A 16620-nucleotide genomic window follows, 5' to 3' on the forward strand; every position below is an offset into this window, starting at 1 on the left:
CCACCATTCAGGGTAATTGAGTTTATTCTGCCTTGTCTTTATGCGTCAGAACTTTTGAATACTGTTTCATTGTTTTCTATATATAATCTCTCCAAAAGCAAATTTGGGTAATACCTTCAAAAACAACTCAAAGATTCACAAAATAATCCACCTGAGAAAATTTTCTAAATCACATCCTATCAATTTCAAAATCATGCCTAATACTTATGAAGAGTTAAACTAGTTATGAACAATTTGTGTAACTATGGAAACGTGAGAGAAACAGTTTCCTGGAAGAATAAAACTTCAGCAATAGAAAACTTTATGGAGCTAGCTGAAATTAGCCCACAAAAGAACATTATCTTTAAATCCTTAGTAATGTTGAGTAAATTACTATTAAGCTATAGAAATATTATTTGAGTGGGCCTCTTATATTTTAAGGGTTGAATACCTTAAAGATAAAGGAGGGGGTAGGAATAGCAGAAGAAGTTCGCAAATTAATCTTTTATTTAAAATGTTAGAAAATAAAATATGTCACATAAGCCTGCAAAATAGAGATAATGATGTTTTATTTGCATACCCAGAGAATGCTGAAGACTCAAACCGCAATAAGACTAATAAAGGGATTTGGTAAGATGACAACATACAAGGAAAAAATCTGTAAGGCAATAGCTTTCATGTTTACCAGCAGTAATCAATTAGTAATACATACACACACACACAAGATGTTTATTGCAACTTTATTACAAATACAGAAAATGTGGGTTATAACCTGGCTGTATATCAAGTTATAAGTCATATAATGCAATATGCAGTTTTGGAAAATAATGAGTTATATTCATATATTGACCTGAAAAGACTTATGATATATATATGAGTGGAAAAAAGCCAATAGCAAAAATATATATATACTATAATCTCATTTTCATTAAAAGAGAAAGAGAAGGCTGAGTGTGGTGGCTCATGCCTGTAATCCCAGCACTTTAGGAGGCTGAGGTGGGTGGATCTCTTGAGTCCAGGAGTTCGAGACTAGCCTGACCAACATAATGAAACCCCATCTCTACTAAAAATACAAAAATTAGCTGGGCGTGGTGGTGCATGCCTGTAATCCCAGCTACTTAGGAGGCTGAGACAGGAGAATCACTTGAACCCGGGAGGCAGAGGTTGCAGTAAGCTGAGATTGTGCCACTGCACTCCAGCTTGGGCAACATAATGAGACTCCATCTCAAAAAAAAAAAAAAAGAGAATATTAACACACACACAATAAGGATTACTTCGAGATATATTTTTATGCAAATCCATTTAATACCAATATCAATGCCTAAACTAAAATATCGAACAGCAAAAATTCAAAGCAAGAATATAAACCCAAAGCATAATGACTAAAATGGAAAGAAGTAAAGCAGAATTACATTTTATAAAACATTTGCAACACAAAACAAAGCCACAAAAATGCTTCTCCTAAATGAGAAATACCAGACGCTAAAAAAAAAAAAAAGGAAAAAATTTAATTTTAGGAAGAATGCACTACAATTTTAGTATCATAGACTAGTTAAATATATTAGTGGAAACAGAAAAACAATGGATGCTTCAGTAAGTAAGGTGTGAAATCCAATAATGGAAAACACATTTCTCTATACTCCTAACACTTCTGACACCAAATATGTGGGTTTTCCACACTAAGCAATTTTCCAGTTCTCTATGGACAGCAACAGGGTGTCCTACAATTTAATTTTGATACTACTGTCCCAAAGTTAGCACAGCCCTCGCAGGTTAAGGGCTCAGTGCCATAAGAGTGTCCCCACTTCAGTTGGCATTCGCCAAGTTCAGACCTCCGGTACTTCTGACCGACTAGCTATAATAGATCAGGGGTTTCCAAAACCCTTTCCTCAGATATGATCATTTGCTAGAATGGCACACAGAACTCAGGAAGGCACTTAGGTTTACTAGTCTATTATAAAGGATAAAACTCAAAATCAGCCAAAAGGAAGAGATGCATAGGGCATGGTTTGTGGGAGAGGCACAGAGCTTCCATGCTTTCTCATGTGCACAACCCTCCAGCACCTTCATATATTTAACAACCAGGAAGCTCTCTGAACATTTTCGGCCAGAGTTTTTATGAAGGGTCATTAAGTAGGCATAACTGATTAAATCACTGGCCATTGATAGTTGACCTCCAGCTTCCTTCCCCTTTCTCAGGGGTGGGGGGTATGAGGCTGAATGTTCCAATCCTTTAATCATATGCTTGGTTCTCCTGGCAATCAGCTTCCCCATCCTCAGAGCTTTCTAAAAGTTGCCTCATTAACATAAACTCAGATGTAGGTGAAAGGGGCTTGTTATGAATAACAAAAGATGTTCCTTTTACCTTAATCATTTCAGAGCTTTTTCAGGAACTGGGGACAAAACCCAAATATTATAACCATAGATGCCACTATCATCTTTCAGAAAGTTACAAGGTTTTTAGAAGCTCTGTGCTAGGAAGGGAGATCAAGGAGGCAAGATGTATATTTCTTCTTATGTCACACCATTTTTAGAAAAATAAGAATTAACTAGACAACTGTGCAAGAAAAAGTTATTGACCTAGAAAACAGACTCAGAGACCTAAGCTGAAAATCTGTTCAATGCCAGATTTTAAATATGAAAATTTATAGACAATGATGTAACACAGCAGAGCTAGCAAACAAGTGGCTCCTCCTCACTCCTCTCCTCCCCACCCAACCCTCTCTCACAACAGTCATCAGTAATCTTTGCCTGCAATCTTTGCCTCTGAGCCAAGATAAGACCAGAAGGTTCTTAACCTAGCATTTTGGGCAGCCTCTATCCAATGCTTGTAGTTGCAAAGTAAGATTAAAATAACTTGCTTCTATAGAGACAATTACATCATCTGAAAATAATGGGAAAAAGTGAAAGAAAATAACTTGTCATTTTTTCAGTAGGAGAGGATCCAAGATAAGAATTCAGCCTAAAAATGGATAAGGCACACACAAGGTCTCTTCGAGATGTAAGAAGAAGACATTTAGATATATTCTTGTTAAATCCCTGAACTTTAGAGATAAAAATGGCTTAAACAACTAAAGAGAACATTTCAGGCCATCACAGGTAAGAATAGCTTGAGATTATCCTACTGAGGTGCTTAAAAAAATTCACAAATCCACAGAACCTGCATAAATTCTCCATTGGGCAACTTTATCTTCAAAGAATGACTCAAGGGGCATTTGACTTAGATAAACCACAGTTACTTGAAAATAAATTATGTAAGCATTAGGGAAAATATTGATACATAGTAAAATTTAATTTGTATAGCAGCCCTTAAAAATTAGGAGAAAAGATATTTTAAATGTGTGCAGTTCTGTCAATCTTAAATTAATTAGAAGTGATTGGGTGAGTTCCAGTGGTAGGCAACCAATTTCCTGTTAAGGAGTCCAAAGTTGTTTTTTTCTTTGTAATAGATTAAAATATGAATTTAGATTAATAAAATGATTAGACTGAGTTTTTCCTTTTTTTTAAGTATTAAGGTGTTATGTCATTGCATTAAAAAACTATTGATTTTAAAACACACCATTATATAAAAACCACTCAGAAAGAGAAAAATCACTTTAAGCTATTACTCAATGCTTTCTTGTTGCTGAGAATTTTTATTTTATACTTTTTGAAGGTGCTCATGTAGGCTTATTGAGACATGTAAGTAATCATACTGTGAAGAGCTACAAGCAAGTTCACGCCCGTGGAGACAATGATAACTCTTAGACCTTCCACCTAGCTGGCAGCCATTGTAGGATGCCAGTAAAACACAACCTGACTTTAAGGATGTTAAAATGTGAAAAATATGTGCCTTAGAATTGACTAAATACGACACATTAAGTAAGTTACCTTCCAGGTGGGTTTAAAAGGAAAGAAGGTACTTAAAACAGATAAATATGATTGGACCTGACCAGACTGTACTACAGGAATGTACAAAATGCCTTGACTAACTCTACAGAGAAGGCTTTCCAGTCGGAGCACAGAGATGTCCTTGGAGAAGATAGAATTGAAAAGAAGGAGAAAACTCCAGAATGATAGTGTTCAAATATGACAGGCTAGGTTAAATGCCCCTGGGATCTGGGGATTCAAGTCATGATCATGAGGCTCTCACAGTACTGATGCTGCTGGTGCCACCCTAAGGTGATGAGGGGACAGCAGTGTCCCTCTGCTGGTAGGCATCCAGTATCTATTGTTGCAAAAGTACATGCATGCATGAGTGCATGAGAGACCGAATAACTGAGTAAGTGCATGCAGTAGGGTTGTCTGGGGCCCAGCATAACAGCTGTTCTCTTTTCCCTTGTCACCCTCAGAGAAACTGGAGAGTGAGAAGCTAAATGTGGCTGAGGTCACCCAGTCAGAGATTGCTCAGAAGCAAAAACTGCAGACTGTCCTGGAGAAGATCAATGAAACCCTGAAACTTCCTCCCAGGAGCATCAAGTGGAATGTGGATTGTGAGTTGAACAAAGGAAAGGGGCACCATTAAACAATGCCTGTGGTCCCTGCCATGGGGCTTCCCCAAGAAGCCATCCATAAGCTTGGCAGGCTTCAGGGGAGGGGTGTCAAACTCATTTATCTTTGAACAAGTTGCCCCGCTTCCTCAGAACTTGGAAGAAGTTCCATCCATACCATTGGGGAAAAATAACAGAATGTCAAAATCTCACGTTCCTCTTCTGTAAAAGGCTTTGCATAGAAACCTCACGTGAAATGGGGAAGGGAAGGAAACTCATTCACTGAGCTACTTCTTCTAAGTCCCAGCACAGCCTTTTGAGAAAGCTGTTGTCTGCAGCTTGGAGAGGCTTGGGAAGCTGAGGTCCCCACATTCACACAGCTGAGAAGCAGGGAGCAAGGATTCAGTTCTGTCTATTCCAAAGCCCACGCCCTTCCAATCCCCCTTCATTTTCTAGAAAGAGCAAAGATATGGCTGAAATCATAGGCACTGAAACAAGATGTTAAAATTCAGCTTTTTACAGCTAGCATAGCTCAGAGACCTCAGAAAGCATAAATTATTAGTTTATAATAATCATTAGTTTATAAATTATTAGTTCATTTGCTGCTCCAAAGGCCCGGTGTCTAATACGGACTTAATGAGTCCCTATCAGAATTAATCAGGGGATTAGGTGAATCTAGTAGTAGCAACTGGATTCCAAAGTTTATTGTAATAGATAAAAATATGAATTTAGATTAATAAAAGATTAGATTAGACTGTGTTTTGCCTTTAAGTATTAAGGGGTTAAGTACTATGCTTTACTGCGTCTCACTTACACAACTTAAAATCAACAGCCCCCTACAAAAAAAAAATACTTTTCAAACTTGGGAAAGAAAATGGAGTCTTCACCTCTAAAGTTAGAAACCCAGTAACTGCCAGTCACAATCTCTCCAGCAGGTCTCTAACATCTGACACTGGGGCTGAGACACCAAGTACCTCCTCAGCATAATTACACGTTTTTGCGCACAGCCTGATCAGCTGCTTTGCACAGCAGTGACGCTGGGAACAGGGCACAGGGCATTCTTTGCCTGCAGAGGGAGACACCTGAGGGCAGGAGGAGGGGAGGCCGTGCCCTGGGCCCTAGATGCTATCAAGGAGAGGGGCTCTGTTTCACTGTGTTCCAGGAATGCTAGTATTGTCAATGGGGGAGAACAAGGCAGGGCAGGGAGGTTGATGACTAGTTTGGGAAATGTATCTGCATTTTAAAAATCCACAATAGTCATAAACATTAGAGAAGTCCTCTAATGAAGACTGCTGTTTAGTTTGGTTTGATCCTATCTCCCGCTCCTTTGAATATGGACCACCTCCCTGTACCCCTCCAAAAAAAACAAGTCAAACATATTTAACTTATCATGGCACCCAATTTGGGAAAGTCTGAGATAGAAGAACGGAGTCTTTTATTATTATTATTTTTTTTTTGTAGAGACAGAGTCTCACCCTTGCCCAGGCTGGAGGGCAGTGGTGCGATCTCAGCTCACTGCAACCTCCGCCTCCCAGGTTCAAGCGATTCTCATGCCTCAGCCTCCCGAGTAGCTGGGATTACAGGCGTGTGCCACCAAGCCCAGCTAATTTCTTTTGTATTTTACTAGAGACAGGGTTTCACCATGTTGCCCAGGCTGGTCTCGAACTCCTGAGCTCAGGCAGTCCGCCCGCCTCGGCCTCCCAAAGTGCTAGAATTACAGGCACAAGCCACTGTGCCCAGCCTAGAACAGGGTCTTTTAAAGCCACATGAAGAACATTGTCTCCAATGGCTTTGAATGATTTGTTTGGTTTATGCTTACTTTAATTGCTTACGGGGAAATGTGTGCAAGAAAAATCATCACTCGTATTACCATGCTAATCTAGCTTTTCATTTGTTTGTTTTCATTTGTTTCTTTTCACTGTTTCATTTGTTACTAGTTACATCACTGCATCATTTTGCTTGGTCAGGTCATATACACTTTTTTTTTCTTTTTTTTTGAGATGGAGTCTCACTCTGTTGCCCAGGCTGAAGTGAAGTGGCACAATCTTGGCTCACTGCAACCTTCGCCTCCTGGGTTCAAGCAGTTCTCCTGCCTCAGCCTCCTGAGTAGCTGGGATTACAGGGATGCCCCACCACGCCCACCTAACTTTTGTATTTTTAGTAGAGACAGGAATTCGCCATGGCCAGGCTGGTCTCAAAGTCCTGACTTCAGGTGATCCACCCGCCTTGGCCTCCCAAAGTGCCAGGACTACAGGCGTGAGCCACTGCACCTGGCCCAAGTCATATACATTTTTGTGTTTTGTTATTTTTCGCTTGATCTTACATCACACGTATTTTCTACATTCCCTCGTGGTCTTTGTAGTTAAAATTTTTGATACCTGTTTCTATTTTCTAGGGTAGATATCCCACAGTTAACTTAAACCCTAGGTTGATGCCTATCCTTTTAGGATGTTTCCCAACCTATTTCTAATATCAGATAGCACCAAACTGAATGTCTTAGCTTGTGCCTCTTTTTGCTTCTCTTGAATTACTCCCTTTAGATAAATTTCCAGAACTGAGATGGATTACTAGGTCAGAGGGAATAATTATCTCATCTTGGTGGCTAGCTCCCTGTGATGCCTTGGGGCTTTTGAAGAGCTGGGCTTGTTTACAAAGTCACAGTGGCTTGTTCCATAAGGAATGTGGCAGGCTCAGCTCCTGGGGGAAAAGCTCTGTCTTCCTCTCTCAGTTACCTTCCGTGGATGTAAACCTGAGGACACTGTGGCGCCTCTCCGCTCAGGATGAGGGTGGTAGGGACAGGCTGCTGAGTTACCAAGGTCCTTGATCTGGGGCTTTAGGGATTTCTTCCTTTTTTTTTTTTCTAATTCACAACAGTAATTTTCATTATTGAAAATTTACAAAGTGCAGATAAATTTAAATATTAACATTTAACATATGTATTATGCTTATTGTATGTCTTGTCCTCTTCTAAACACTTTATGTATTTTAATCTTTGTAATCTTCACTCACCCATCTGAAGTAAAAATTCTTTTATTCCCATGTTACAGATGGGAAAGTCAGGGCATACAGAGGTTAAGAAACTATGAAGGTAAACTTCATGAGGGCAGGGACTTTTGTCTTTTCACTGCCCACCTAGAGACAAGAACCGTGAACATTGTGCTGTGTTCTTCAAGTTGTGTGTGTGTCTGTACGTGTGTAATAAGTAGTGTATAATATTTTATATATGTATATATAAAAAACTTTTAGCAAAAATGAGATCAACCTGTTTATGTTGTTTGGAAGATGTATATATTGACAAATCATTAAATATTCTTCTGTATGTCACTTTTAATACTATATAATGTGACATTGTATGGATCTACCATAATTTATTTAACTGATAATGGATTTTCAGATTGTTCTCCGTTTTCCCACTGATATCAATACAGCTGGATGCATTCTCCCTGCTTGTAGCCACAATTACTTCTTTAGGATAAATACTCAAGAGTGATATGTTAGGGCCAAAGGGTGAGAGCATTTTTAAGGTCATAATACATAACGTTAAATTACCTCCAGAAAAATTACACCAATTTCTGTTTCCACCACAGGACGTGTTTGGAAGACTATTTCTAACTCAGCAGCCCTGTTTTAAATACTGCTTTCCAGCCCTAGAGTGACACTCTTAGCCTTGCAGCTGCGGTTCCCGGCTTGCACAGTGAGGCCTGGGCGCTTACTCTTATCCCATATGTTCCCTCCTGACTTGACTGCGGGCACATGTTGGCCTCAGCTTCTGTTGAGCATAGGGAGAAAATTCCCAGGAGACGTGTTGAGAGGCAGCAATGATGAGGGTGCACAAATGTTCAACAGTGGGTAGAATCTGTTTTAATTGGAAAAATGGCATATTTTTGTTCTAAAGAATATTTGAAAATAGGCAAAAAGGCTGGGCGCTGTGGCTCACACCTGTAATCCCAGCACTTTGGAAGGCCAAGGTGGGTGGATCACCTGAGGTCAGGACTTTGAGACCAGCCTGGCCAACATGGCAAAACCCCGTCTCTACTAAAAAATACAAAAATTAGCCCAGCGTGGTGGCAGGTGCCTGTAATCCCAGCTACTCGGGAGGCTGAGGCAGGAGACTCGCTTGAACCCAGGAGGCGGAGCTTGCAGTGAGCCAAGATTGCACCAGTGCACTCCAGCCTGGGTGACAGAGTGAGACTCCATCTCAGAAAAAAGAAAAAAGGGGGGAAAAAAAACCTATCTGGCGGGGCATGGTGGCTCACACCTGTAATCCCAGCACTTTGGGAGGCCAAGGTGGGTGGATCACCTGAGGTCAGGAGTTTGATACCAGCCTGGCAAACATGGTGAAACTCCCTCTTTACTAAAAGCACAAAAATTGCCAGGTATGGTGGCATGCACCTATAATCCCAGCTACTCGGGAGGCTGAGTCAGGAGAATCACTTGAACCCAGGAGGAGGTGTTTGCAGTGAGACGAGATCTAGTCATTGCACTCCAACCTGGGCGACAAGAGCAAAAATCCATCTCAAAAAAAAACAACAACTATCTTTCCACTCTAGCATAACTATTTTCATTTTTTTAAATATATTCCTTTCCAAATGTTGGCCACAAGCACATGTTTGTGTGTGTATATGTAGATATACATACATATGTATATGCTTTTATGTATGCATATATCCATGAATGTATATTTATAGCTATGTATATTACACACATATACACATGTGTATATAGATATATACACATATACACATATATATAGCTATACTATCTTAACTATGATTTTCAATGCATGCAAACTATTCATTATGTGTATATACCATAACTTCTTAAAGCAGTGGTTATTCAACTATGGTTGGTCCAAAACTAGGGATTTGCAAGGAGAAACTCTAGCATCACCAAGGAGAAGACAAGAAGTCATGGGTAGGCTGCAGTTAGGACTCCAGAATCCTCACTTTAAGCGGAGCAGTTGTACTTTTTTCATCAGTTTTAACTATCAACTTTTAGAACAAAGGATTTCCGTGCTTAATACTTAAAAGTTTGAAAAATGCTGATCTAAACCATCCTCTTGTTATTGGACATAGTGTTTTCCAGGGTTCTAAAACATCATAGTATATTACACAGTAACATCTTTGTACACGTAGCGTAGTATGTATGTGTGTGAGACTATAGACTATTTCTTTCTAAAAAAAATCCCAGGAGGATAGAGCATTCATTGAATGAGTCTGACATCTATATGATGCTTATGGTATAGCTCTGCATAGCTCACTAAGACAATGGAGATGGTGTACAATGTCACCAGGGTATAAGAACAACTTATTTGATCACAGCTTTTCTAGCATTATATTTTGCCATTAAAGGGGAGAGGGGTAGCAAATGTTCTTACAACCCTCAGTGATGCCAGGTGGTGGGCCGGTAGTTCTGATGAGAAGAGCAAACCTGGATTTGCCTCTGATGGTGACCACACCATGTCAGTGGGTCACAGTGGGTCAGGATCTTTTTTTGAGGCTGTAAGTCTGGGTAAAACTTAGTTAACAAGGCCCGAAAGCCCAAAATTGAAACCTTCTGGAAGGCTAGGAGTTCAGAGCAGTTCAGCTTCTGTTTGTGGTGATGGTGAGCTGCTGTTCATAATCAGTAGAAAACCTTCTTTGAAGTAGCAGTGATAACCAGAAACCCTAATGAGTTACAAAGGAATGTCTGAATCATTCTCTTTTCTTAGTGATTTCTCAAAGCTTCTGCTAAATCAGACTCACTGATCCCAGGGAAGACAGAATGACATCCTAGTAATGGGCCTAGTGCATGCGAAGAACACAAAATAGGCATTTTTTTGTTGTTGTTATTCCCTTAAATGCCCCCTGTAATGAAAAGCTGTGAAGCTGGTAGGACTGTGAAGGCAGGCAAAATATCTGATGAATCTTCCCTTTGATGAGAAAGAAAGGGAATAAAGCTGGCATGTTTTAATTGCCTAGGTGCCAGGTAAATTCACATAAGGTATAATAAAAAAAAAAAATCAGCCATTCCTGGCCACCTGTTGTGTTCCAGGAGCATCAGAGAGAAAACTCCCAGGAGACATGTCGAGAGGCAGGAATGATAGGGGCACACAAATGTTCAACAGTGGCTAGAATTTGTTTTAATTGAAAAGATGGCAGATTTTTATTCTAAAGAATATTTTGAAATAGGAAAAAAATTAAGACTATCCACTCTAGTGTAACTATTTTCATTTTTTTTTTAATGAAGGCTTTTGGGGAATCTTTACAACCTGTACATGCACATAGGTTCTGTTACCTCCATTTGTAAAGATGAGCAAATTAAGGTTCAGAGGCCTTCGGTGGCCTACCCTACCCAAGGCCATGTAGCCAGTAAATAAGTGGTAGATTATAAAGTTAGAATTCAGGCTCCAGTCTGCCTGACCCTCTGTGCACCTCACTGAGTCTTTTTCTCCTCATCTAGTGAGAAAACTACAACCCAGTGTGACCCTGCCTTCTCTGGTGTAAATGGCTTGACTTTGAGCACATGACTCAGCAGCTTTGGCAGCCCCCTGGCTCAGTAACATCCCGTCCCAGCTGCTCCTTAAAGGGCATTGCCTACAGTGACCATAGTGACACTCAAGCAAGTAACATAGCCCTTTGAATGTCTCTCTCATGGCTTCTTCCAGGGATCTTAAAGCCCTGAACCAAGGAAGAGACCTAGTGTTCCTGACTCAATGTTTATTTATTAAGGGTGTGCTTTATGTGCAGTCTTGAGACAAGGGTAGTAGTGATAATCCAGAGTTCATGGTTAAGTGGGAAGGGAGAGGGAGTGCAGAGCAGACATGCTTATGGTGATTGGAGTGGAGTGGGCAGGGACATGGGACTGGGAGAGAGCTGATCTGAGCTCAGAGCTCAGCAGTTGTCAGGATCCTCATGGGAACCTGGGATTAGAGAGGTGCCACATTGGAAATCTGGCAATAATATGACCCAAGAAGGAGCCCCATGGGACCTGGCAAAGAACTGAGGGGGCCAGGCGTGGTGGCACATCCCTGTAGTCCCAGCTACTCCACAGAGGCCAAGGCGGGAGGATTGCTTGAGCCTAGGAGTTCGAGGCTGCAGTGAGCTAGGATTGTACCACTGCACTCCAGCCTGAGCAACAGAGCAAGACCCTGCTTCAAAAAAAAAGAAAGATTTGAGGGGGCCCAGAGTGAGGCCTGTGATGACCACAGGTGTCCCCTGACCCTCAGGCATGGTATAAAGGGACATTGGGTGGATATATTAGGCTGTTCATGCATAGCCATTAAGAAAGGCTGGAGGCTGGGTAATTTATAAATAAAAGAGGTTTAATTCGCCAGCATCTGCCTGGCTTCCAGGGAGGCCTCAGGGACCTTTTACTCATGGCAGAAGGCAAAGTGGGAACAGGCACTTCACATGACAAAAGCAGGAGCAAGAGAGAGAGTGGCCTGCGGGAAGGTGCCATATACTTTTCAACCACCAGATCACATGTGAGAGCTCAAGTGTACTTATCACCAAGGGGATGGCACTAAGCCATTCATGAGGGATCCACCCCCACAATCCAAATACCTCCCACCAGGCCCCACCTCCAACACCGGGGATTACATTTCAGCATGAGATTTGGGCAGGGACAAATATCCAAACTCTATCAGTGGGGTACTACTACACTTTGAACATCTGCTTAGATTGCCTAGAACCTGAAAGAAGATGCTGTAATTTTTCAATCTTCTTTCATTTCAGCTGTTCATGCCAAGAGCCTGGTGGCCATCTTACACCTGCTCGTTGCTCTGTCTCAGTATTTCCGGGCACCAATTCGACTCCCAGACCATGTTTCCATCCAAGTGGTTGTGGTCCAGGTAAGACAGATAACACTACAAACATCTGTGTCTTTGAAGAGTCGTGGAGGTCGAGTTCCTATGGTGCGTCGAGTAGATCATTAGAAGGATGGCTGCATGAATGTTGAGTGAGCCTGGGTGTGCAGTATATTGTGAGGCACTGAATGAGCTTTCTGTTGCATGGTGGCTTCCCCTGGTAAGTGTACACAAGATGGAAGAGCGTGTGCTTGTGTATAGATAGCTTTGTGTGGGGTATGTGCCTATTGTTTATGTGTTTTTGTCTGAGTTTTCTGTGTAATGTGTAGATGAGGGTTTGTGGTATGTATGTGAGCTGTGTGTCATGGGGTCAGGAGGAAAGGTATGTGGGTATGTGTGTGTGTGTGTGTGAGTTTGTGTACAGGAGTGTACAGGTGCCCTGCAAACCATGGAGAACCATAATATTTTGGTTAAACAAATGATACTTAGGTATGGGGAGAACGATATCTGTGCATATAAGGGAATGTGTGTGTACATGTGCATGTGTTTGAGAGAGACCCCAACTGGCCATGTCTGTATTGAAGGCACTGCCACTGTTCACCCACTCACAGAAGCACAGCTGGGATCTCAAGTCATCTTTTCCAGATTGTTGGATGGAATTTCCATTCACATATGGCTGTGTAATTTCCACAATGAGGGTGTGCTCTCTCCCTGTGACTATCTCACTCCGCTCCTAACCCCATTAAATACCCAAATTCAATTTTATTTTCCAACTTTATACCCATTTAGCAAAAGGTCATCCTTTTGTTTGCTTGTTCCTGTTCTTTTCCAAATAAACATGCAGCAAAGGAGAGCTCTCCATCTAAGCAGCTCCCTGGCGATCCAGGCTCTGGAATAGGGAATGATAACAGTGGCTCTGCCATCCCTTGATAAGAAAAAGCCTTGAGGGCTGGTAGACTTTGCCCTATCAGACCAGGCCAGTTTCCAAGACAAAAGGACTTTGAGTTGAACTTCCAAGGATCAGCTGTCAACAGGAGGAGATGAGGAAATGGTCCTCCTAATCAACTGATCAGTTGTCCCCCAGTGAAAAACTATTTATTCCACACCTCTGGGTACTTAACTCCACTAAGCATTAAGAAGGTATAACAGGAATATGACACCTCGGCCCTGCCTGCTGAGGAGATAGGACTACAAGTAAGAAGCAGAGAGGGCTCATAGGAAATGGGAATGTGTGTGGCTCAGATACCGAGTGCCACTGGCCAAAAGGTCCTAAATGTCCTCGTTATTGAGCTCTTCACTTGTATCAAACATGGCACTAAGCATTTTATGTCTGCTATGGATATGTGGCCAACTCAGACTACTCTGGTTCAAGCATCTTCCTAGTGAGTCCAGGTCATCTCTGTCATGTTATTTTTACCAATCAATAATGTGTGAATGCAATTCTTTATGTTTTTAAAAACTACAATTAGGAAGGCAGAGATGAATAGGTGGACATCGTCCCCATAGGTGGGAGCACAGAGGATTTTTAGGTACATGTCACTATACATTTGTCAAAACCCATAGAATGGACAGCACCAAGAGTGAACCCTAATGTCAGTTATAGACTTTGGGTGATAGTGACAGTATCAATTATAAGCTCATCGGTTGTTAAAAGTGTATCATTCTGGCGTAGGATATTGAAAGTGGGTGAGGACAAGTATGTGTCAGGGCAGGGAATATATAGGAAATCTCTGGAAATGTCTGTACCTTCCTCTCAATTTTGCTGTGAACCTCAGACTGCTCTGGAAAATATAGTCTGTTTTTTTTTAATCATGGTTCCTGGAACAGTTCATGAAAGAGTACTTTAAAAGTGACCACATATCACTAACATTGAAATTTTTAAAAATTATTTTCATAAGTAAACATACTGCTGTTATATTCATTTATAATAGGTCTCTTATCACTAGAGGAGATAAATACTTTTATTTAAATTGCCCTTATCTTCTCTTTTGTGACAAATCCAGTCCAGTTCTTTGTGCATGAATTTGTTGAACATCTTAAGACTTTTCTTATCAGCTAGAATAAACAGCCCTCTAACAGAAATAATAAAATCTGCCTGTTGGAATTACTATAGACTGAACGATGACTGAAAATATGAGCAGGAGAGAGGGGGCTTCTATTTTGAAACAGTGGTCATTGCGAGCCTGTGTCTCCTGCCTTATTTTGAGCTCAATTATAGGCCATCAGAAGCCTGTTGTTGGTTTAATTTCTCCTGTAGGCTGTTTTGTTAGCATGAGGGAGAAAAGAGGACATGTTCCATAGAATGGCATTAATGCACGTCAGGTTTTATGGGGTGTTTTTGCCTTATCAAGTTGAACAGGCACAGAAGCAAGACTCAGAATTGGTGGTGAGTCACAGACTGAACCACAGGGAGAACTCTTTAGGGAACAAATAATGGGTGGAGGTGAATCAGGATGCTGTGTGAGGGGTTATTGAACCCAGATTTCTTTTCCATTTAATTTTGCATAAAGTTGGAGATGAGGTTTTATGTCTATGAATGGCCATGCAGGACAAGGACACAGATTCCATTAACCCCACATGAAAACACTGCCTGTGTTGAAACTGCATGTGGAAAGAAGTCCTGATTTATCTTCACCTGGTCCTCTTTAAATGATAGATTTTTTTTTTCTTTTACCTCCTTTTTTGTTTTGATTAGTCCATTCTTAATCTAAGCCAGATAGACTCTTGGCCTTATCCAGTTCTTCCTTTCTTCTGTAAAAGTATTTTGCAAGGATGCTGGGTTCTGTGGAACTTTGGGCAGGAGGCTCGAGAAGGCAGGGCTCAGATGAGCCACCCAAGTTCAGAGGCTCCTTCCTTCTTCACACTCATCTCAGCCTTGGGGAAGATGCATTTGCTTGGTCAATCGCTTGCTATGTCACAGCATCCTCCAGGTGTCTGGTGCTGGTGGTGGAGGGACGTAGTAGTATGAATCTCCCTCCTCACACCCATCAGAAAGTCTTCCTGCACCCCAACATTACCTCCTTCGTCAGCTCCCATGCCCACACAGTGCTTTTTAAACCCTCCAAACTGGCACTCAGAGCTGCCCCCTGACTGATGGCAGCTGCCCTCCCCTGGATGGCCTCTGGAACACATTTGTGCGTCCTGCCTCTGCCTCTTGGCTGGGGCCATTCCCCTTGGACCCCTGAAATAACCCCTTCTCAGTGTCCAGCTCCAGGGCCCCCTCCCCTTGGAAGGTTTCTCTGACCATTCTAGCTAAAAGTGCTTGCTCCTGGCCTGCGTTCAGCACTTTCTGCCGAGGGTGACCACATAATCTATTATTCGTAACACTTTTGAGATGAAAGGGAATCTTACTAATATGCTGGGACAGTGGGGATAAACCAGGACTGTTTTGGGGTAACCATTCTCAGGTGTCTACTTCATCTATCCCGATTGACTTTAGCTCCTCAAGGGCAGAAACTATATCATATACTCCATAGTATTTGTTCTAACTCCAGCACAGGGCCTTGTACATAGAAGGCACTGATTAATGAAATAAACAAGAAAGAGGATAAGTTGATGGGAGAAGTGTGGACGGATGGATGGATGGATGGATGGATGGATGGATGGACGGACGGACGGACGAGTTTCTAACGTGCTTAACCTTTTCTCAGAGAATAAGCTAGTTACCTGAGTGAGGACTTACTACTTATTTAAAGCTCCCATATTTATCAGTTAAAAAAAAAAAAAAACAAAAAAACAAAACAAAAAAAACCCTCTGCCTCTTGTCTGAATTCCGAGTTGGCCTCAGTTCCTCCACCCAGCCCCCCAGTTAAATGTGTTTCTCAGCTTCCCTCTGTGGCCCCAGCTGGAGGGCAGACACACCCTGGCCTTCATTTCCATTTGGTTTATTGTGGATTACTCCAGGAGGCAAACAGTTTGCTTCCAGCAGAATGTCTTCCAATAAAGAAAGGAAAGATTCACCATCCAAGAAACAGCCTACTTGTTTGGACTAAACACTAATTGCACTTGCGTCCTAATGGTTCAGTCCAGTCCCTGAAAATCAAGACCTCCTTTCACTTCCAGCATTATCTTATCTTGGGTGCATTTCTTAAACACCAGTAACTTTCTCATTATCAGGAATGCTCATCAGTGTTTCTGTATTTTTCTAAAGCATAGTTTTCTCTTCTCCTCCCAACCCCTTTCCCCACCCCCATTTCAGAAACGAGAAGGAATCCTCCAGTCTCGGCAAATCCAAGAGGAAATAACTGGTAACACAGAGTATGTCAACACCATTGTTGCCAGCGATTCTGTAATGGAACACAGATGTTTCTCTGAAATTCATCCATTTGCTGATATTTAGTTTTCATTTATTGGGATTGCAGGAGGGATTAGACTTCAGCCAATGAT

General features: G+C 41.5%; 1 protein-coding gene across 1 annotated transcript in view; it reads left to right on the top strand.

Annotated features, from left to right (window-relative positions):
• Positions 1 to 16620, top strand: part of PARVA (parvin alpha) — a 153216-nt gene that overhangs the window by 115307 nt on the left and 21289 nt on the right. The window contains exons 5-7 of the mRNA XM_009459955.5: positions 4311 to 4451; positions 12164 to 12279; positions 16433 to 16491. Coding sequence (XP_009458230.4) covers positions 4311 to 4451; positions 12164 to 12279; positions 16433 to 16491 — 316 coding nt within the window. The remainder of the gene's footprint in view (positions 1 to 4310; positions 4452 to 12163; positions 12280 to 16432; positions 16492 to 16620) is intronic.

This window comes from Pan troglodytes, chromosome 9 (assembly GCF_028858775.2).
Source record: "Pan troglodytes isolate AG18354 chromosome 9, NHGRI_mPanTro3-v2.0_pri, whole genome shotgun sequence".
Taxonomy (NCBI): Eukaryota; Metazoa; Chordata; class Mammalia; order Primates; family Hominidae; genus Pan; species Pan troglodytes.